Genomic DNA, 22,998 nt, shown 5'->3' with positions numbered 1-22,998 from the left:
TCAGCTCAGGTATGCTCAGAATTTTTCAAAATTATTGGAGGAATTTAGTGCTATAGAATGGTAGTGTGTTTAAATAAAAAAGAAAAAAGGACGGGGGGAGTTCTTACTGAATGCAAAAGGGTTGCTGTCACTAGCATGAGATTCCTTATGTTCTATATTTGGTAACGATTCTTTAAATCTCGAGTTTGTCATAGAATTTTAAGTGACTGCATTTTCAACATGCATGGTGGGTAACAGTAAAAAAATTGAAGTGGTTAAATGAGAAGCACAGCTTTAGATCTTGTGGAGATGTGGTGTGTTATCTTACGTAATCTAATAGTGAAGCAGTTGTTTGTAACTGGTGAAATAACTCAAAAGAAATATAAGTTAGTTCTGAAAGCAGCAGCTGCTTATGCGAAGAACTTCCTAAGGAACATTTTACCAATTTCATGTTCTGTATTATTCACGTAGTAACAGTAATAGCAGCTTATGAGCAACATAACATTAAGGCACAGTATGCTGCTACTGATGAGTATTCCTACTTATACACATCTATATATGAGTTGTTAAAATATGCCAGGGGATTTGCCTTTGGCGTATTACATATAAAGATAATTCTGCTTTATATTATAATTAAAAGAATAATAAGTAATCAGCTTACTTTTACATGAAGTTGTACGCTATTTTAGCAGTAAGTAAATTAATTTGTATTAATATTTATTCTTAATTGTTTTGAACGCACAAGAGTTTTCTGTTACCCTGGTATATGTTAAATCAACTTTATGCACTGTTTTACAATCTTGCTGTGAGTGTTGCTGTCACAGTGCTGTGAGTCTGCAGTGTGAAGATTTGCACAAACAGGGTATGCATCTTATGATGGTGACCTGTCCTTCAGGGGTATCAAAAATTGTGAGCCAACTAAGGCTAAAAATTCTGACTGAGTTTGTGAAGAGCCTGGAGTATCTCTTGAACACCTCCCACATTCATTCTTAAAAACTAGAAACGGAACAGTGTTTGAAACCACTCCTGTCATGCCGGAGGTTATGTAAATGGAAGATGCGAGGGCCCGTACAGTCTTTGGAGAATTGAAAAAAAAAAAAGAAGAGGATTTCTTTAAAATGGGATATGGAGGAAGGGATGTTTCTTTGCCTGAACAGTATTCAAGGAGCACATTATTCCGCAATACACACACCATAGTAGAAAACTCAACTGTAAAACATTCTTCCCTATTTTCTCTGCAGCTGTAGGAAGTACTGTTATGAAGTTGTAACAGCAGCGTAGTAAATATCCATTGGAAACATCATAGGGGAGGAAGGTGATTTTATTTAAAATATACAGTGAAACAAAGCAGTCACTCAGGTTGGCAATCTCATAAGCAGCAGAATGTGTGCAGTGCCCAAGATGTCTATCTAGCAGCCAAGCAGCATAGCAGGGGTGTTTAAGCCATGTGTCCAGCGATCTGGCACTATGTTGCATGTGTCCAGTTACTAAGACCAGGATCCCATGTAGAAGACAAGGGACAGGCAGGTCTGTATGTTTTCTGACCTCTTCCTAGGTTGGCAGCCATTCTAGGTTTCAGATATGCCTTTGTGTAGCCTTTTGGCGGTGACAGTGGTCTGTGTCTCTGCCCTGTCTTACTCTGAATTATAACTGTCCTTTGTCTCCAGATCCAGGTGTCTTCTGAAATTGCAGGGGAATGTGCTGAGGTCTTGATGACCTGCCAACCTGGGTGCTGTTAACACAAGCCATTCTGAGAGCCCTGTTCCTGCCCTGTGTTCCTTTTGGTGCCTCCACACTCAGGGCACTCCCTTTCTTTCTCCAATCACAGTGGTCTTAGTCTTCCTTATTACAGTTCGCTGCATTGCCTTGTGGATTGGATTTAGATGCCTTTTTAAAAGTTACCTAGAAAGTGAAAGGAGCGTGAAGGCAGCTAATTTTTTCCAGGACTGTAAGCTACTTCTGTTGTATTTCGTGTTTGTAATTTAAACTTTTGTCGTGATCAGCTTTTCAGCTTAAATTTGAGGCTTTTTAAGCCGTTGGAAAGACCTTAGTGGACTTGTGATCTGTAGTGCTAATTTTGCTTTCTGTATCTTCACGCACCTCTACCACATTTAACTTTCAAGTTTTTGTGTCTTGGTCTTTCTACATAAACCTGTTTCTAGATCCTTCCTTCCTCACCTACTTCTCAGGCTCTAGGGAAGACGAGAGGAATCATTTTCTATGTCTCTCTTAATTCCGCTCATCTCGGGGTGTGCATGTGAGAGAGAGAAAGGTAGTATTTTGAAAGACAGATTTGATGGATCTGAGTTTTTGCTGACCAATCTAATTAAAAATAAGGGTACCTTAAAACAGAGTGCGAGAGGTGGGGTGAAACTCGGTAGTATAGCTGTGCACTATTCATTTTAGTATAGTTTCCAATTCCAGTGTGCTGATTATGTCAGAACACTGACTTTTTTTTTTCCCCCCATTGGTCCATTTGTATTAGGACATGTTGATCTATATGAGAAGACAAATACTACGGTTTTGCTGATAAATTTATTTATCAAACGTTTCTTTATCTCTTTTTGGCTTTGAAGTTCGTAGAGTTGCCTGTATCCAAGAAATTGTCTACCTGAATGTGAGATTTAAAGTTTATGGAAACTAACTTTTAGTTACAGTAGAGCAAAAAAAAATATGAATGGGCAATAGGGAAAAACTCAACAAAAACAATATTTTCAGATTTTTTCACAGAAAAGGATTAATATATATATAATGCTGAGTTTTCTCAAATGTTTCTTGTTCCAGATCAACTGATTGTATGTTCAGTAAATAAGGTATGAAACAAGAAAAATAGTATTTTTTCTTTTTTCCTTTTCTTCATAGTTTCCACTAGATTTTAACTGGAGAGTTTATACTGTCACCATCAATTTCAGTGTTTGCTAATTTTCAATAGCCTTGATTTCGATCCGGTTACATTTGTGAGTTCTGTTGGTACTAGAGTGAATTCTGCTCCCACATAATCTATGAAAGTTGGATAGAAAGCATATCAAGCAGAGCAGTTATAAACTGGGGCATCCAAAGTCAGTGAACTTGTTAACCAACTTTTTTTTTTCTATTTTTTTTTAAAGCAAACAATTTCAGTATTGAATGAAACATTTCTCTGTATGGGTTGCTTTAAGTGTCACCTGTTGCTTTTTTATAATAAGCCTTTATTTAGTGTTTAGTTTAGTTTATTTGTAGCTTTAGAATAAGTGAAAGAAAACCCAGCTTTTCAAATATTGGCATGGGGAATTGTTTCCATTACGATATGTAAGTTTGGGAGAGTTCCTGGTAACTGTTCCTTATCAAGTGAATTGTTTTGTGAATCATTTGCTGTTAGTTCCTCAGTCTCTCAAAGTCACATAGTGTTTGGCAGGTTCTTGAGGGAGGACTTAAATATGAAGGGTCAGAATTGACAACATGAGAATGGAATAACTACCCTGAAATACAGGGCTAGGGATCATCTGCTGACTAAGTTTTTTCTGAAGGTGCAGATCCCTGGTGTGTGCAGAAATGCTGCATTGTGCAGGAGGGTGGAAGCTACTAATACTTTGGTGAGGATACTGGGAGTTTTTAATAATGTGAGTTCTGTCTGATGAGAGAGTTCTGCTTATAGCAATCGGTTATTTTTCCAGCTGGGTTGTCAACTCAGCATCTTTGAGAACCGTCATTATGCTTCCTTGCTACAGTGGTTTGTTATTAACATGAAAGAGTTTCTTGCCTTACTGGAGGTTGGAATTGTGTCCCTCTCAGTTCCTATCGTCCTGGTTTCAGCCAGGATAGAGCTGGTTTTCTTCACAGAAGCTAGTGTGAGACTATGTTTTGGAAACTGGAATGTGTGCCTGTTGATGACAGCTGACCATAACAAGCTCGTTTATCTTCAGAATACCCACAGTTAGAGAGTTTTGGTAGTGGTGTATGCTTCGTGCTCCAGGTATAGTTGGTTGAGCGTGGGCTGTATGCTGTTCTCAGTAAAGTAGAAACCAACAAATTCCAGGGAAGAAAGGAATACAGTACAGAAAGTACTGTATAAACTACATTCTGTGGAATGAATGGTACACTTGATTTTACTCCAGGAGACAGACTAGTTTCTGAATGAAAGCCTTTCAGTTGTGTTTTGGGTATATGCTTCTCCTTCCCAGCCTATTCTTAGTTAAAGTTTGTATGTCCGGGGTCTTCTATACTTGGGCCCAATTCCCTTGACCATCCCTTTCCCTTAAACTAAAGGAATGATGTGGCTAGATAATTTGAAAAGTAACATCAGCATGTTTTATGTAGAATGTCTAAAAATGTTAACTAGTTCCTGGAAGGTACAGCTAATCTTTTGTGTCATGTGCAGATAATTGTGTATGATCTGAAGAGCTTCCTAGACGCAAATTTAATTTCATTTGTTCATCTCTCTCACTCTAGGCTCACTGAGTGGATGTGGATTGATCAAAAATAATGGTGAGTAATAATAAGGTTATTTAGGTACTAAATACCAGGTACTAAACTTGTCAGGTTTGTTGGTTGATTTAGGTTTTTTTAAATTTCTTTCTTTTTCTTTTTTTTTTGTCTGTCCAAAGGAATCAGTCATTGAGTTTTTAATTTTTCCTAGGATACTTTCAGAGAACTGGAATGTCGCCACAGTGTCAGCTTTCATGTGGCATCACTTGAAAGAAACTTTGATTTAACTATATATTCTAACAAGAATAAATGCTTTTAAAGTTACAGAATTCCTGTCCCATGATGACATTTTGCTCTGCTAAGAGGTGCTAATTGTGTAATTATCTTAACTTGGAGTAGTTATCTTAAGTTGTATTTGTTAAACAGTAGTATTGGAAGAACAATAACATAACCAAATGTCAATTATCAAATATAAAAAAGTACATTAAAAATGTCTAAGGATGGCAACTTCTGGAGTTTTGGTTTATTTTATTTATTTTTTCCAGTGAAGGAAATAAAGATATTCTGGTAGTTAAGATGTCTAACAGTGCTATATTCCGTTCTCAGCCCTGCCACAAACCTTTGGCATTTTTTGTTGCAACTCTCCAGGTCTGTTTTTCCCCATCTTCATAACAAGAATAAGACTTTCCCAACAGTGTGAGCATGGATGGTCAAGCTCATGATCAGCTGAAATATTTGAGTGCCTCAGAGAGAAAGTGATGGTGACATGTGCTGTATTTCCATTTTCATGATCTACTCGCTACTTCTAACATACAAGCTGAAAATTGTCACTGGAAGATTATTTCTGAACTTGATCAACTAAAGGGTTAAGGTAATTAGAATAAGATGAGAAATACAGACAGAGACAAGAGAGGAAGGGATTGGAAAATATGGTGTATCCTCATGTTCTTGTATGTGAGACAGAGAAACCAAAGAAAAAAATTTCTTTCACATCTCTCATTGTAGTGCAGGAGAATAAATGTTTCTGGCACTAGGTATGCAGCAGTGCACCTGCATTACCTTCCAATCCAGGCTGGCATCAAACTTGCGCAAAAAAAAAAAAAAAATCATGTCTTAACAGCTACTGTGACTAGGTGATACCAGGTGAGCGTCACTGATGAAAGGCCAGGAGATCAGTGACAAGATGACAGTTATTGAAGTATGCCTACACTGTGAATAGGTGGGGAGAAATTATTAAAAGTACGTATTTAATCTGTGTGATCTTACAACTGTCGTAAGTGCTTTTTTCCTCCGCAGCACTGACAGTTACATAGTTTATGGTGTCTCTTTGTCATCTCTTTTGCTATAGCAGATATATACCAGATATACTGGTGCTACCTCAATGTTGTCATGCTATGTGTTGGAGCCACAGTTAAGAAACCCCATAGCTAAATAACACTGGTGTATTTTTGGATGCACTGCTTCTGAGTAAGCATGTAGTTCAGCATTTCTGTAGTGTTTCCTTAGCCAGCTTATGGACATCCACAGTTAAATATAAAATCTTACAGAGCAAGGCATTATTGCAGTTTGTGAGGCCAGCTAATTTTGTCCATTAGAGTCAGGCTTTTAAAGTAATGAACCAGTGGGCATTTTAATGTTGAATGTATTTTATTCTGTTTTCTAAACTACCTCATCTGTTTTTTTATTTTGGGATTCCAGATACTCTCCTGACATTCAAGAAGGTGATCCTGTAGCTTGCTCATAGGCTGTGAGATGTGAATGTTTCTCTTCTAGCAAGCAAAAACCTGTCCTTCAACTTCCATGGAGCTGAATGAACAAAGATCTCTCCACTTCCTGTTTCAACCATCTCGCCCAACATTTGATTCACCAGATGACTTCTCCCACAGAAGTACCCCACTGTTTTATCTAAACTCAAAAGCAGAGTAACAGAAATCACCATTTTTTTCCCTGAAGAAATCCCTTCCATGCCAGCTCTTCATTCAGCTTTCTGCATTTTTTTTTAAAATGAGAAATACCTTGTAATCAGATGCAAGTGGAAGCCGGTGTTCTTCACTGGTATCTCCGTCTTCATTTTAGGAAGGTTAAGTACTTCACTGTGTCATATTGGAATTCCTAGCAGATAAAGTGTCTGCATGCATGGCTATGTCAAACTGCCTTGACATGTCTGAAAAGTTGCAGCAGGAAAACCAGAACATATTTTCTGCTCTAACATGAGGAAGAAACTTACCAAACTGCTGGGGACATCCCATGCAGGTATCTTCTAGTCCAGGGCCCAGGCTTGAATTTGTAGATAGATGTCCTGATGTCAACTCAGATAAAGCAGCTAATGCACAGGAACAAACGCAGAATCACCTTGTCTGTAGTGTGTAAATGCATCGTCCCAGTCTGTGATCAAAATGTGTATTTGCATGTGTAAACTTACGTCAGTGCTGGATATGAAGAGCTTTCACCAGAAGGAGAAATTATCTGCACCATTTCATCTTTAGCAAAGAAAAACGAAGCTTTAAAGGCCTCTGGGGTAAGAGAATAATGATTAGGTTTACATTAAATCATTCCTTCCCTCTGTCTTTTTACAAATCCTTAGCAGCAAAAGGAACAAAAACATTCAATGGTAGAAGAGATGGGGCAGAACTTTTTTTACTGAAGAAATGAGCTTCTGTTGGGATGAAAGAGACCAGAAGTGTAAAGTTGTATTTTATCGACTCAGCTTCCTTGGCACAGTTTCAGCTTTTCATACTGCTGATGGAATCAGCTTTTTGATTCCTCTGTGACTGAGATGATCTGTAGGTTTCCACCATCTGGGTAGAAATGGGCCCAAGAGAATGGACTGTTAGCCATGTCAGAGGGGTCAGCTGAGAGAGAGCAAAAATACTTAAGATGGGCCTTTTTCTGGTTCCTCTTATTCCTTTCCAAACTAAGGCGCAATCTGTTGTTCTTATGTTTACACAAGATTCTTTGTCTCCATCATTTGTGATTATATAGGATGTTTTCTGTCATTCTGAGATGGGAGCGTATATTGTTTGCATGCTCCCTGCATTGTATTCTATATGGCAAGTAAGATTTCTTGGGAAAAAAAAAAAAATAGAACTGGGATACATATTCTATTCCACTTCAAATCTGGAGCTCTTCTTAGTGCACCTTATTCCAAGCTTGTGATTTAGAAAATGTGACTTACTAGCTTAAAATACTATTTTGAAATCTGGATCAAATAAAGTTGTATAGGTTCTGTTAATAGGTTTTGGGAGATAGTAGCTTGATTGGGGGGTGTGTTAGATTTTTTTTGTTTTGTTCTGTTTTTCCTTTGGAAAACTGCGGGAGAGAGCCAGACAGCCTGAAAATGGCTGAAAAAGCCAACAGTTGAACTCCTTCTTAAATCTTAATAATAGATTGCAAGGGCAGCATTCTGATATTTAAAATGTGGTGACATTTTATGAGACCAAGTTCCATAGCAAAGACAAGCATTGATATTGATCCTAATCTTCAGAGTAGAGTTGAGTTAAGGCTGTGTTTAGACTTGCATTGTAACAATAAGATTTAATGGCAGCTTTACCCATTTTTTTTTTTGTTTTCATGAAGATCAGACACGTGAGCTAAAGAGTGGTGGGCAAGACCCTGTGTATCAAAATAATGCCAACTGTAACGTGCACTAAAATTCTGTGTAATATTGTGATGATCTGTGTTTCTTTTATTAGTTTAGATAAGTTATGTTGATCTTGATGAGGCAACCACCAGCTTGGCCTGACTTCTTTTAAGAACATGGGATTTCTTTGCTGAATATGGTGTTAATTTTCTGTCATTAGAGGCAACTAGAAAAGTATACTTCCTTTTAGGGCCTCCTTATGTTGAAACCAATGGGATTTAATGTAGATGTCTGCAGAAGCAGGATTCATCTCAAGTGATGGAAAGTACTGGCAATATCATAGTATTATAAGTGGTTGGGAGGTATCTGGTATAAGAAACATCTGATTTTAAATCCAGGAATTTCCTTTTCTTCTGCCTATACTTATCCTTCTGACATTAGAGCTAGCAGTTGTTTTTTGCAGAGCTTGATGATGAAATACTTGGGGGACAGGAATGTCTTTCTGTTTCCTTTGGTCATGTAGAAAAACTAAGAATTTGTCTGACTAGAGAATATACACTTTAAGCTCCTAACAAAAAAATATAATTGCTGATATATCCTGACTCCTATCCATGACAATGTAACAACATTAGTTTTCAAGTTTAATTTTGGAACATAATATTTTAGGCAGGGCTAAGGATCTGTGGCTTTCACAGAAGTAATACTCCAATAGTGCATGCCCAGAAGACCTCCATTGCCGTACCTTTCCGACCAGCCCCTTTATAAAACTGCCGTGTTAGGAAATGCTGCCTCAGCCTACTTACTTTTTCTTGCTCCACTTTTTCTCTATGTTGGTTGGAAATCTTCCCAGGTGAAAGATTACAAAAACAAGGGGCATGTGCAATAGATCATATATATATACATATATATTTTAATACTTGTGGACAAAATGATGTTACAAGTTGTTTGAAAACAACAAAATCACCAATGTCTTCCATTTTGAGATGTGTATAGTTCCATAAGCATTAGTGCTTTGTAGCAAACTGTAGTGCCATGTTAGGATCAGTGCATGAGCCTAGTAGTATTTTTACAATTTCAGAGTGACAAATTTATTAATAAACAGTGATGATAATGTAATTAACAATAGAAAGGATACAATAGAAATGTCACAAACATGGTCTAAACATGCAGTATCCTCCCTTTGACAATGGCAATGCTGTCTTTAGAAATGGAATGCATTTGCTTAATAGGCTTCATAGAATCATAGTTGACTTTTTGTTTTTAGTCTGTCTGTCCAACTGCAATAGTAAGTTAGTGTATGTAAGTGTCCAGAGTTCTCATCTCTATCAGTAGGATTCTTTTGTTTTTAGTCTTTGTCAAAGGTGTTTTCTTCCATGTGCAGCACTCTTCCATTTTATTATTACCTATCCTGTGATATACTCAGAAAAGTATGAATACACTAAGGAGTTTGCGTGTGTTTTGTACACATCTCTGCTACCTTAAGATCATTTGTAAAATCTGTTAATTCTTTTCCAAATCTGACTATATAATTGTTATATCTAGTTAAACATTATCCTCATTATATAGTAAGTTAATGGTTGCAAAATATTATCTGCCAATTATGCATAGAAGACTTTTACCCATTATTGCAGGAATGGGGAACCTTTTTTGCCTAAGTCCTAGTGAATCTTTTAACACCTTTGGTGGATCCTGCATTTACATACATCTTAATGTTAATAATAATGAGAGAGAATATAAGGTCAAGGGCTGTTGATAAACAGCATTGCAGACTGTATCTGTGCAGCAGGCTATCTCTAGCCTGTGGATCAGAGATTCCTCACCCCTGTATTATTTAGAATTCAATATCCTGTATTTGAGGTAACTTCCAGTGTTGCTTTCCAGCTCTAAGCTCAATTTTAATAATTTCTGCCTCTCCCTCTGCTTTTTTCAGAAGGAAAGTTTAGACCAGGGGAAGTCCAAATGATTTAGCACTCAATGGGCAGCTTAGACTGGTCAAATAAGAGACTGGTATGATTCCTGAGATATGCAATGCTCTGTGGATGGCATCCTCTGATTTCCTAGGGAAGAGTCTTTTATTTGGTGCCAGTGTTACTCTTCATGCATTTTTCTCTTTTACAAGAACAAAATTCTCTTTCAGCTTAGAGAGGATACTGCATCTTTTTTTCCTGAGACCTGCCTGTAAATGGCCATTAGGGGGAGGGAGGGAATGGGTAGCTTGGTTTTGTAATTTTGGTAAGATATATCTCTAAAGTAATTAGTCAAGAAGCATGTACTTTGGTGCAAAACCAGTAATCTGTGCAGAGTTGATGTATGTAACAGGGAAGAAACAAACAAACAAATAACCCTCTGCATCTAATACATTTCCAAAAAAATTGGACATGTGGGCCATTTACAGCAGAGCTCTGGCGGACCTGTGCTGAGAGTTAGGTTCAATTCTAAATGGAAGTAGCTGTACCATTGAATAAAGTAGGTTAGTGCTTGGGAGAATCAATTGAAAAATACCTCTGAAACTGGAATGCAAAATAGCACAGTACGTAGGGGGAAGAATCCCTGATGCAAACAAAGCCATAAAATGATTTAATAAGAAAATAGAACTTTAGTAGCAATAATTGTTTTGCATGTGATAGTAAATAACTTGCATTAGCAAGACTGTACAGTAGAGTAAGTGGGTAATAACCAAATAAGTTTGTGGCGCTCTGTGCTGCAGGGAGTTGCATGAAGAGTCTCTTCCTGAGAAGATGGGTGAATTCCTCTTACGTTCCTCTCATTGGAGGGAATTTGGCACTTGAATACTTAGTTAATGAACGTGGCATAAAAAAAAAAATTAGCTTTGTTACATGTCTGAAGCACGGTTGATGAGTGCTGGGGGAAGGGCAGACAGTTCTTTTTGAAAGGATAGCTGAAGTTTCTGTATATTTTATTTTATTTTTTGTAGTCTAGCACTTGCTCTGTTTCTCTGAGAAGAAACTAAATCCTTCCAAATACTGGACTGTGAAGAGAAGCTGATTCTGAAGTTAGAAGCCTTTATTGTGGGAAGTACTGGGTTTTTTTTCTTTGTTTAAAAAGACCAATCTGAGATGGTCTTTAAATAAAAAATTAGAGAACACTTGACACTTAAAATGTTTGCACACCCCAAGCACAATTGTAGAATTCTAAAAATGGTACTTTACAGCAAAAAATAATTTTAGCCTTGCTAAACACTGTTTCAGACCATAATTGATTTCTGTTGATGCCTGAAGTTTTGCAGAGGCAAGTACTGTGAAACTTTTTGTAACACAGGGGTTATTGATTTACAGCTGTAGCCTCTGCACTCAACAAAGTATTTGCTATCAAAGGGTTACATAAAAGAACCACAAGAGTTCTACAATGTCTATAGTTGACACTGTTTTCAGTGCAGATATGTAGTCTGTAGAGACAATATGGCCTGACAGATAATAATGTATTCTGAGCAGAATTATTACATCAGAGGTTTATATCTATCTGGCTGGATTTCTTCTAGAAAACTGAAGTAATTTTGACTGTAACTTAGAGCTAAACAGAGGCTTCTAATGTTCCGAAATGATGGATATGAAGCTCTTTGGTTCTTCCTAAGTTGATAATGGGACTGTGATGGCTGTGAGCATTTTTGCAGTATAAAGTAACCAAGATAAGTATGAGGATGTCTAAATTAAATGTAGGCTAATATGAAATATGTGTATGAAAAGCTAATTGATCTGGAAAGTTGTAATCAGTTTAAATTCCAGCTATTGAATTATTGATAAAATTAGCACCTGGCCATAGGGGACGTTAATTTGATTAATGTAATCAGATAACAGAGAAATTATAAATTATTCTAGTCTGTGTTCAGCAAGTACATTTACATAATAATGAAATAATAATGAAAGCAGAGTGATGTTCCTACTTCAGAAGTATAAACTTTGTGGCTGAACAGAATTCCTCAAGGGTTTATTCATTTAGAGAAGGGGAGAGGAAATCAAGACTGATGTAGCCAGGCAATGTATATCTGCATATTCTTCCCAGTTCAGACTTTTTACATTATCTGTATTTTATGGGCTACTAGACTAGGAATTACTATTCACAGCAACAAAAGGAATCCCTTTGCCTTTAAACTCTTGTACTATGGCATGACTTTTGCTCCAACCCCCTTGATTTCACTGCTTCTAAAACTAAGTGGATGTGTAGATGCTACCACATTTCAGTGTGGGATATCAAAGGTGTAGTGACTGGTACTGACATGCCTCCTTTAGCAGTACTAAACCCAGATGATACAAGTATATGCCGTTTCCATACCCAATAGTGCTGCTGCAGAAGGTCTAGCCAGTACTTGTGTTGGGAATTGCACCTTCAGGAATTGCACCTTCCACAACTGAAGATAATTGTCAAATGTAGGACAAAAAAGAAAGTCTTGTAAAGACTTCTTGATAGTGAGTGGCAAGAAATAGTACTGAGCTTCAAGACAGTGATACTTTACACAGGGATTACATTGTCAAGAGCTGGCAGTGTGATTTTTGGGCACAGAAAGGAAAAACGTGGAAGAGAAGAACAGTTTTTGATGGATTACCAATCTTGGAAGGAACAGCTTCCTGCATCCCTGGGAAACTGTCTGGTCTTCCTCCAAAACTAATAATCCTGCTTGCTGTTCAGCTACAGAGCTGCTTAATGGCAGTTCAGGTTAGATTCTGTTGGATTTCTTTTACTGAATGATCCAGAATTTTGCCCCTGTAGCGCTTTGACTGGCACACAAAAGCCAGCATTTGAACCAGGGCGTCTCGTTTAACAGTGCAGAACACTAACCATGGAGTCTGATGTCTATTCCCTTTCAATCTGCTCTACACTTTCTCCTGAGTTTTAGAGAAAGTATCATTATTCGTGACATAAGTAGAGTGTGTTTCTGTCTCTGAGCCAATGTACCAGGTTATACTATAGACAGGTTTAGAAGATAAAAGGTAACTTAATGTTATAAAGTACTGTTTAGCGTATCCTGTGTAAATCCTGTCTGCTTCTCTCCACTTCCCCTCCAAATGAGTGTGTTTGCAGGTCAAATAAAAGATGGCTAGTTTGTAATGCCTTAGGCATGGAGAAACTGAATGAAAGCAGCACAGGCCCACAAACCAAATCTTAGAGCTAGTATTCTAATTATGCATGATTCAAAATGTCTAGTGTAATGTAGTTATTACCAGTAAATTGAGATATGCATTTATAAATAATGAAGCAATAGGAATTATATACCAATAGCTTGAATTTCCTGCTTTGATTCTCAAATTTGGGGTTTTTTTAGAGAATGTGCTGCCTCTGTAGAGAAAGGGCAGAATGTATAGATAGGGACAGAAGCATGGCACCAAAACTGTAAATCAGGAACCAGGATCAGCAGAACTCACCTTTATGACCTCTTGTCTGGTTCATATTAGTGCCCTGAGCATGTAGAAAGCAGGGCATGAACTAAGCATGTTTAAGGGCGAGATGAGGTTTTCTCACCTGCTGCAGCTGTAGCAAGGAAAAGGGTGCAGAGTTTCTTACAAGGTGCAGGGGGGAGTAACTGATGATGGAAGGAGAAAAAAACCAAACCAAAACAAAAAACAACCAAACAAAAAAAACCAGAAAACAACACACACGCATGAAAAGATTCTCAAATAGAGTGTAGTATTTGCCAGACAGTAGGTAATAAGCTTGGGTGTGGTGAGAGAAATTATTTGGAGAAGACTGAAATTTAATAAGCACAGTACATATATTTCAGGTGTTGAATAGCTTTTTTAATAGACAGTATTTTCAGGTAACTCTCTAGCCACATAGGCAGCTGTACTGAGGCATACTGGTACCAGCCAGCAATAATGGCATCTGCAGGAATGAACCTGAAAATACTGGTAATCTTGTATATTTTTTAAGTTCTTTAAAGAGATTTTTAAGAACAGAAAATTAGATTTGATCACTGAAGGTCTTTATCTTCTGCAACACAGGTTGTAATAGTCTTTTTTTCTTTATTTCACTTATTAAATAAAAGGGAATTTGGGTGCCATCTTTCTGTAAACTTTTAGTGTGTTCTCTGTAATATTTCCCAAGTCTTTTAGTGGATAATGTGGTGAATTTCTGCTGGCAGTTTGAAAATAACATAGAATGTGTGGCATAGCCTACATCACTAACACTTTTCCAAGGTTAAAATTGTTCAAACATGTATAATACTAGCTTGTTACTCCAGAATTCCATACTTAAGCTTAGCTTAATTTTGTAGGTGGGCTTAACTTGTGCAGAACACTTCTCCATGTACAAGAGGCTCAGTCCTCTTTCTTAAATAGAAAGAGGAAGTGTCTTGGAGGAAGAAACTGTGTGTCAAGTTAATTCCTGTTAATACCTCATAGCCAACCATCCATAAAGCACCGCGATTTGGGTTTAAACGGGGGTGGCATTTTCCTAGTGAATGCTCTTCCTAGTTAGACAATTGCCAAATGAAGATAGGAATATTATAAGAGAAGATAACTTTTATGGTATCAGAAGTCAGACTAAATGAAACCCTTTGAGCCAACTTCTTGAAGCGAAAAGGGAATTTTTAAAACAAGTTTAGCCCAGCAGTTAACCATGGTCACCTAATTCTTAACCTGTATTCTTTAGAACACTTCGCATGGTTTAAAACTCTGTTAAATGTATTTTCTTTTGTGTGATGAGTAAGTTGTAGTATTGGTTGTTAATGCTTATTTCCTTCAATACAAAATGTGGGGAATAAGCTACTTCAGGATATCAGTGAAGATATCCCCCTTTTGAAAAGTATGATGCAACAGCAGAGAAAAACTAATAGTTATAGATTCTTAAAAAATACCTTAGTACTTAAAAACAGGCTAGAAAATACTTCTTATGCTGAACTTCTGATGGCATGCTCACATGGATTAATAAATTACTGGTGTCACTAGGAACTGTGTACTCCCACTGCACACATTTTTTACATGGTAACAGTGAAAGAATGTCTCCCTGCAAATTCTGATGTTTTTCCAAAAGGCAGCTTGCTTTTATATCTATGCATCCTTGAGGATTTCAAGATAAGATTTTATTCTTTTGACACTGTAAAGAGGAACTGTTTAAAGATGAACTTGGAAACTCTGCACCTGTATACAAATTTTTTTAGCAATAAAGCAGCACAGGCTGAGAATGCACTAAAACTGGATGTGTCGTTTGTTCAGAAGACAAATTAACCAACTTTCTATAAACCACGCTCCACTTCTGAGCTGTGTTTGTACTTGTTGTACGTTTGTCAAAACTTAATGTGAGCTAAACTCTCATACGCTTTGGGTCCAGCTGTTCCAGCAGACTTCAGGCACAAGACCCTCTGACTTCTTGGAAGGCAACTGAAGAGAAATTGTTATTCCACTCATGTGAAGATGAGCAACTTATAAGATAAAAAGCTTCAAGGGTGGTTTTAGATGATAGCAGAAAGCTTCTGTTGCTTTTATGGATTGACTAAAACTAACAAGCCCCTCAGAAAACCATTTCATCTATGTGGATTGTTTATTGTTTTGGCAACTACATTTCTGAAAAATTCCTCTGTGGTTGGCATGTCACAACTCCCAGGGATACACAACCTTCCTTGTAGGGGCTGCTGAGAGGAGTTTTGAGAAGTGCTGTAACACAGCAGCACACCACCATCTCGTGAGGATTGTGCTGATGGAGCCGTGGCCCCCAACATTGCTACAAGCTTCCCAAAACCTGTTACGGATTGCTAACCCTTACACTAGCTTCTAGAAGATTCACAGTATGATTGTTACTTCAGTAGCCTGTTCAACCACCTTAATTTGTTTCATTTTCCAGTTGTTTTTGTCTTTAGATTCCAGTGAAGACAGCTGCTGGTTAGCTAACATAAGAATGCCTGACCTTGGGACTTGCTTTCTAAGTGGCTGGTATTCATTTAAATAGAGAATACATCCCTCCCAAGCCACATTGGCCGTGGCTGCACTTGAAGCTAGAACACATCTCTCAAGATGTTGAGTTAAAGGAGATTAGGTTCTACACTAGAATAAGAAAAACAAATATTCACTGATCAATTGTAGATTAAGGAATTTGAATCTGAGCCAGGCTGTAGGATCAAATGCTGAATCTTTCAGGAATCAAAGGTTTATAAACATCACTTGAATCATAATGCACCCATACATTGAAGTTGGTATCTTGGTAAATGTTCATCTCAAATTACTGAAGCTAATGCATTTATTTTACATGGCTTGCTTCTTAAAACAAAATTTACTTAGAACACTGTACTGCTGCATCAGCAGGTACGTCAGGCAATAGTCAGTGGCAAGAAAACACATCATTTGACAAACAGACATGAAGGCCCAGAGCTTGACTCAACAGAGCAGAGGTCCCCCCAGTTCCAAAGATTAGAGAAATGTAGTTTAAAAATTTGCCAGCAATTATTTAGCACATATGATTATTTGTTTAAATTCATGCTAAGTAACATAATATGAGGAACCATTAATTTAATGCTTCATAATGAACCAGGACCCAAGCAAGATAATCTGATGGGTTTTTTTTCTGCAAACATAATCTAAGGAAAAGAAGTAGGCTTATGACTCTCATGATATTATCAATGATCCGTACAACATGTATTTCTGAATTTCAGCTTTATTTTTATTTAAGAAGTTTTTCCTTTACAGCTGTAAAGATAATACTAAAAAAAAAAATAACTGACAGCTTGCTTTTCCTCTTGGGGGTGGACACTTAGCTAAATGAAGCAAGACAGTTTAGCACTGTTACACACAGTATAGATGTATATAGTAGGAAGCAGTCTCGGTGAAGAAAACAGAATGAAAGGGCAAAAGTGAGTAGTTGCGCTATCAGTCAGGTTTCTTAGACTGAGACAACAACAAAAGCACTGTCACTTAGAAAGTAACACAACTGTGAAGTTACACAATGGAAAACATTTACCCAAGATGGGTAGATGCCTTGACAAAATGAGCTTGGTTGCAAGGCCCCAGTTAAAGATCAACAGGCCCTTAAACACAATGCTGCAGTCACTGTACAACACAACTTTTAAAACTTCTTTGTTCTTAATAATGAAATAATCAAACACAGCAAATCCAAACTTTACATCATATACAGTAACAACTGTTAAGAACAGCCTTCCAGATAAGGGTTCAGAATAGTGCTTATTTTAAAGAAGGTAACGTTTATCATCACAGACCATGAAACAGATCTTTCAAGAGTGCAACATTTACTTCAGGTAGTTGCTTTTGATACCTGGAATTTAGCTGCCATTGAAAAGTACTGTATTTCTGCATTTACAGAAACAATAAAAACAGTTTAGATGGCATATAGTATTAGACTGTAACAGAGAGAGCCCCTCCTCTCCCTGCAGAATGGCTGTTGATATCCTTAACCTGAACAAACTGAGACAACCCACAACTCTTAATCCAACAGTGGCACAGTGAACATTAGTAGTAGCGTAAGTACCAGATGCCCACCTAAATCCTCTGAGATGCCTTGCGGAGAGTTTTGTCCTCTCTGTTCCAAGCCCATTACAAGAGTTATTTTACAAATAAAACAATTAAGACCTTGAAATACAGGGAGTATTGGCATGAGCAGCAACAGGGAGCTCAATCTGCCAATCATATATGGAAGTGGAAGTATGGGAATGGCAAATTGCAACACTGGAATTAAATTGATCAAGTAAAGACAATCCTCTAGACTAGTACAGACAGCTACTAAACTTTATGGAAGGTTTAAAACATCAGCCCTTTAGGCAGCAAAAGGGAGAAGAAAAGGACCCTTAATGTTCCAACTAACAAGAATTACAGATAAAGGTTCTCTGTCCCAATAACAAGGGGAGAGTAGTGTTCTTTCTTTTCCATCAAATTACTTTCTAGATGTTTGGAAAGAAGCAGAGCCTGGTCAAAACAGACTGATCCCAGTGAATACCCATTAGGTACTTTCTATGAAACATCTTGACTGGCCAAGTGAAGGCTGCAGGCAGTTCACGACTTCAGCAGAGCAGTGTTCCCACGACTGAGCAGAAGTGAAGGAGAAGAAAAGATTGTTCCTTGGTTTCACAGCTTCAGCCCCAGAAATAAAGGCTCAAATCTGTTAAAGGCAGTTGCTCACAGCCTAAGCTTCATGGAGCAGCCAGAACCTGAGTCAGTCCTGTGCAGCCACGGCGCTGCACTTCCAGAGGACTTGGCAGGCACGTGGGTTGCCCTTGAATTTGAAATCCAAAACCTTGTGCTCCAGCCAGCATTGGGCCATGCCGATTCATGCACTAAGCACACTATGCAGTTTCTACAACATGCTAGCTTGCTCCTTTTGCAGGCCACACACGCAATCAAATCTAAAAGAACTAACCAGGAGGACATTTAGCAGTACCTCACATACCAGTGAGGCACTTGACCAATAGCTAGCTGCCATTAACACTGTATCTACATGAAAAGGTAGGATAAGAACTTTAAATCTCTTGTAAGAACGTTCAATTTATAAGAGCTCCTCTCGAATATCTTGGTAGTATGTTTTGTATAGTTCCAGACACCTGATTTTAGTATTTCAAAGGCTGTTTTTCCCCCTGAAGTCATTTGAGAGAATCACAGCCATAGTTATACTGCCTCAGAGTGTGATGCACTGCACGGGTGAGCTACTCATTTTTCCAAGCATAACTTCAGTATGTCAGATTTTCAGGTGTTCCCCTTAGATTGAAGGGATGCACGTAAGCATCCGTTCTATCTATACACAGATAAAGTGACAGATCAACACACTCAAACCTCTTCTGGTGCCTTATTTCATCATCATGAACAAACTCAGCAGAGATGCAGGAGCCAGCAGTTCTCAAAAATGGCATATTATTAGTTGACCCTGACTATTGCATATCCTGGCAGTAGGCCAACTGCATCTGATGCAGAGCTTTGCCTTTCTACCACAGTATTCTTTTGTTCCAGTTCCTGCAGCTTCTTTATCAGAAATTCTATGCGAATATGGGCCTTCACAAGCTTTTCTTTCAGCTAAAAAAAAAAAAAAAAAAAAAAAGAAAAAAAAAAAAAAAAGAAAAAGAGAGAGAGAGAAATTTGTGTTTAAAACTAGAAGAAAAATGTCCTGACACTGGATCTTTGAATGATCGGCACCCCACTTTCAGTGGCTAAAGAGCAGCTGACTTTTGAGAGGGAAAATTATACTGGGTTTTAATCTCTATACTGCATGTCTAATACAGACAAAACCGATACCCAAATCAGAGGCCTGTGCTGCAAACAGGAGACAGATGAATCTGTGCCAGCATAACCCCTTTCAGAGATGTATGGAAATACTCCACTTAAGGAGACAGAGTTGCTGGAGCCTTACTATGATCAATCCAATCTTTCCTAGCTAACCCATCACAAGTTTTTACAGAGCCAGAGACCTCCTTTGACAATATCTGGACAGACTATCATTATCGTAGGAATACACGTGGGCAGTCCCTCAAAAACACCATTTCCAGCGTCTGGGGTTTAAGTTAACAAACCTAAAGCACAAGAGTAAAATCCTGCTTACATTATGTCTCAGAAAGCAAAGGCCAGATTATTGCACTTCTAGTCAACTGGCAAACTCTCCAGAGTCACATAATTTGTGTTTGCAATGCTTCAGATAAATGTGTCTCAATTTTGGAAATCTTGCCTGGATAAGATTTTTGCATTTTAGCCTCACTTGACCTATAAAAACCACTCTGATCTTATGATGGAAGATGACTTTAAAAGAGGACAAAACTTAAGAAATGTCACAGGCCCTTTTCCATGCTTATAACAGAAACTAAAAAAGAAAGAAAAAAGTAAGGAAGAAGCAAGCACATAAATACTGGATGCACTGTCTGTTTCCTACACACAGTAACTTTAGTTGAGCTATTGGACAGACAGTTTACTAAGTTAACAACTAACCAAGTTACGGAAAAGAACATCCAATTTAAACACCAATAAAGGAGGGAGGTTCTAGAGTTGTCTCTGAAACCACAAGTAAATACTGCCATGCTGTTTTGAGCTTACATAGCCATAAGTACAACTGTGCTAGAATCCCTTTCAAATTAACAAATTACTATTTTATAAATTCTTTGACAGTGACTTATCCATTCTAGGGACAACACATGTAGTAATACTTAGGTGCAGTTTGTGTATAGGATTCTTGGTTTTTTTCTTTTCAAAGTGTAGAGATAAAAGGATAACAAACTTTTGTCAGAAAATTAGCTAGAACTGCCTATGTTTGGCAGATAAGTGGTTCTAGAAAGTGGTTTGGATGTCTCACACATTTAAGTCAGTCACTATATTATAAGTTGTCATTTTCTCCATCTTATGCACTTAAAAAAAGTGATTGTATCAATATTTTTGGACTAACATCCAAAAATACCAACATTTAAAAAATATTTTCCATACAAATTAATGTAGAAACCTTACTTGCTGCAGTTGTTCCTTTAAGGCCACAGCAGGAAAATTCACTTTAGATGCTTCTATTACCATTTGGGTTTTTAAGAAATAACTGGAAAACAGAAGGGGAAAGGGAAAAAAACCCCCAAGAAAAACAGTTAAAAACCCCATAGTTGCATTCATTGTTTAGACAGATTATTTAAAACTATTTTAAAGCAGATACACAGCTGTTGCTAAAAGTAGTCAGTAAAATACGAAAATATTGAAAACAACAATAGTTTGACTTTGAAGGAATAAGATCTTCTCATCACCAGCTGTAACTAATTTACAGTTTATATAGTCAAGTCCTCAATCTATCATGCAACTACTTTGATCCCTTATATTAGCTAAGCAAATCTGGAACTGAAGGAGTTTTCAGTATTGCAAACAACTAAATTTAAACCTTGACATTACCTGAGGACACTCAAAAAGTACAAAGCAAATCAAATGGAGTCACGCCAACATAAACAATTTAAACAAAAAGGATATTAAAATTCCACACCAATGCCCTCAGTCAAAAGTAAAGCCGCTTTTGTTAGTCGTAGATTAGTTGTACACTCTGTTGTAATAGCTTACAAATTCCTGTGAAACCACTGACCCTAGAATCCAGTATACTCACCAAAGGATGCTGTCCTTGAAAAAACTGAAGAAGCCTCGGAGATATGCCAGGTCACGGGAGGCAGAATAAAGAATGAAGCCCACGATCAAGCCACACGACCGACAGTATAATGCACGGTAAGCACTGAAAGGAGAAAAGGAAAAGTGTTATTATACAGAAGCTTCCGAAACCATAGATACTCATGCTTGTCAGAGGACATCAAATCTTCAGTTCTATCAGGACCGCAAAACAAGACATACTACTACTTTCTCCTTAAAGAAATAATACATGCAAAGAGAACGTGAACGTAAGTTGGGAACATTGTGCAAGAAATCATCTCTGTAATAAGTGAAGTTGCAATTGAGGAATTAACATGTCATATTATCGTAGAATCAGAATCATAGAATCATTAAGGTTGGAAAAGACCTTTAAGATCAAGTCCAACCATCAACCCAACACCACCATGCCCACTAAACCATGTCCCAAAGTGCCACATCTACATGTTTTTTGAACACCAGGAGTTCATCAGAGTGATTTAGGCTATACCACTCAAACACAATATAACTGGTAAAATAATGCCTGCGCCAGGTCATAGATGTGAAATTTCCTCCTGATAAAACAGATTATTGCCTCGGGGGGGGGGGGGGGGGAGGGGCGCGGGGGGCCAAAGGAAAAAAAAAAGGCAATGCAAGGCTTATATCCTTCCCATTAGACTAATCCCAGAGTTACCAAACCCGTTGATAACCGTAGGCTCATGAATAGAGCAGCAGAAGTTACTAATCTTCAGTATTTAAAAAAAAAAAAAAAAAAAAAAGGAGATTTAGATAATAGACCTTTTAGGGAAGGACCAGAAGAAAGAGACCTAAAGGCTAGGCTGTCTTTTATTGCATTGTTCAAATGTTCCTCTCCAACAAAGGTCAGAGCAGCAAAACTTTTGATTTTGACAAAAACGAAAGCTACGTACCTACCAAAGGCTTCTCCATCGGAAGCGATGAAGCACAGGTACAAAAAGCACTTCGGAGTTTACCAAGCCCGTAAGAAACCCCAGCCCTCAAGTCGGCGGCGGCGCTCCTGGCTGCCGGCTTCGCAGAAGCCCGGTTTTGCCCACGCCGTTTACCGTGGCGACTGTTCCCGGCAGGCCCCATGCCAAAAGCAAGAACTAGGCGAGCTACGCACCATCCCAGGAGGGCTCCATCGAGGCCGATCATAAGCGAATCCTCCCAGGCCACGTCGTTTGTGACTTCTGAGGAGAGGGAGAGACCCGCTGAAACCGAGACACCCCCACACCAACCCTACCCCCACCCCTCCCACGACCTCAGGACACCCCAAAGAGAAGCCCAGACACCCGGGGCCGGGGGGGGGGGCGGGCAGCACCGACTCGGCCCCCGCCCTCCCCGCGGGGCCCAGTTCTGCCTGGCGGCAAGGCGGGGCCGGGCAGCCCCCCGCCCCAAGGCCGCCAGGCGAGCACTGACTGAAGCAGACGAGGAGGCCGAGCCGCTGCTCCTCTTGCGCGCACAGGTGCAGCGAGTCCCCCAGCACCGCCCAGCAGCCGCGGCACTGGAACATGGCGCAGTCCTCCGGCAGCGGCCCCCGCCGCCGCGGTGGCGATACCACCTCCACGGCCAGCGACGAGGAAGGCGGCGACCGCAAGACCCATACGGTAGCGGCGGGGGACGCCGGCCGCTCCACAGTGATGACCCCCCTGAGCTGCGGGTCCTGAAGGAGCTCCTGCAACTGCCGGCGAACCGCCATCTTCTCCCGCCTTGCCTTCGAGTGCGGTGACCACCTTCCAGACCTCACGATTGAAGTGCTCTTCACAGGATCTGTCTTGCCATTGGGCAACGGACGCATCAATCCTCATCGCCTGAGACTATTAGGAAGTGGGTCGCACCGAGTCATTCCGTCGTCCAATCAAGCAGGAGAGGGCAGGACTTTCCCTCACCAGGAGCGCCTATCGTGTTTGTAAAAAAAGTACGTCTCGGTGTCCGCGTCGCCATTGGTGGTTTCCGTGCCTACCCCCCAGGCCCGACCCCATTTCTTCGTCCAACCAATAGTCT

At 39.0% G+C, this 22,998-nt stretch overlaps 1 protein-coding gene across 1 annotated transcript; it reads right to left on the bottom strand.

Annotated features, from left to right (window-relative positions):
- Positions 1-18,243: 18,243 nt before the first annotated feature.
- OIP5 (Opa interacting protein 5) lies at positions 18,244-22,693 on the bottom strand (the record flags this gene model as incomplete). The annotated part of the gene is given in 6 exon segments (XM_082000390.1): positions 18,244-18,833; positions 18,835-18,921; positions 20,335-20,416; positions 20,963-21,085; positions 22,118-22,184; positions 22,414-22,693. Coding segments are annotated over 6 exon segments (693 nt in total). The 3' UTR covers positions 18,244-18,779.
- Positions 22,694-22,998: the final 305 nt, after the last annotated feature.

This window comes from Phaethon aethereus, assembly GCF_964289735.1.
Source record: "Phaethon aethereus genome assembly, chromosome: 5".
In the NCBI taxonomy this organism is placed as follows: Eukaryota; Metazoa; Chordata; class Aves; order Phaethontiformes; family Phaethontidae; genus Phaethon; species Phaethon aethereus.
This window is presented reverse-complemented; position numbering and strand designations above follow the sequence as displayed.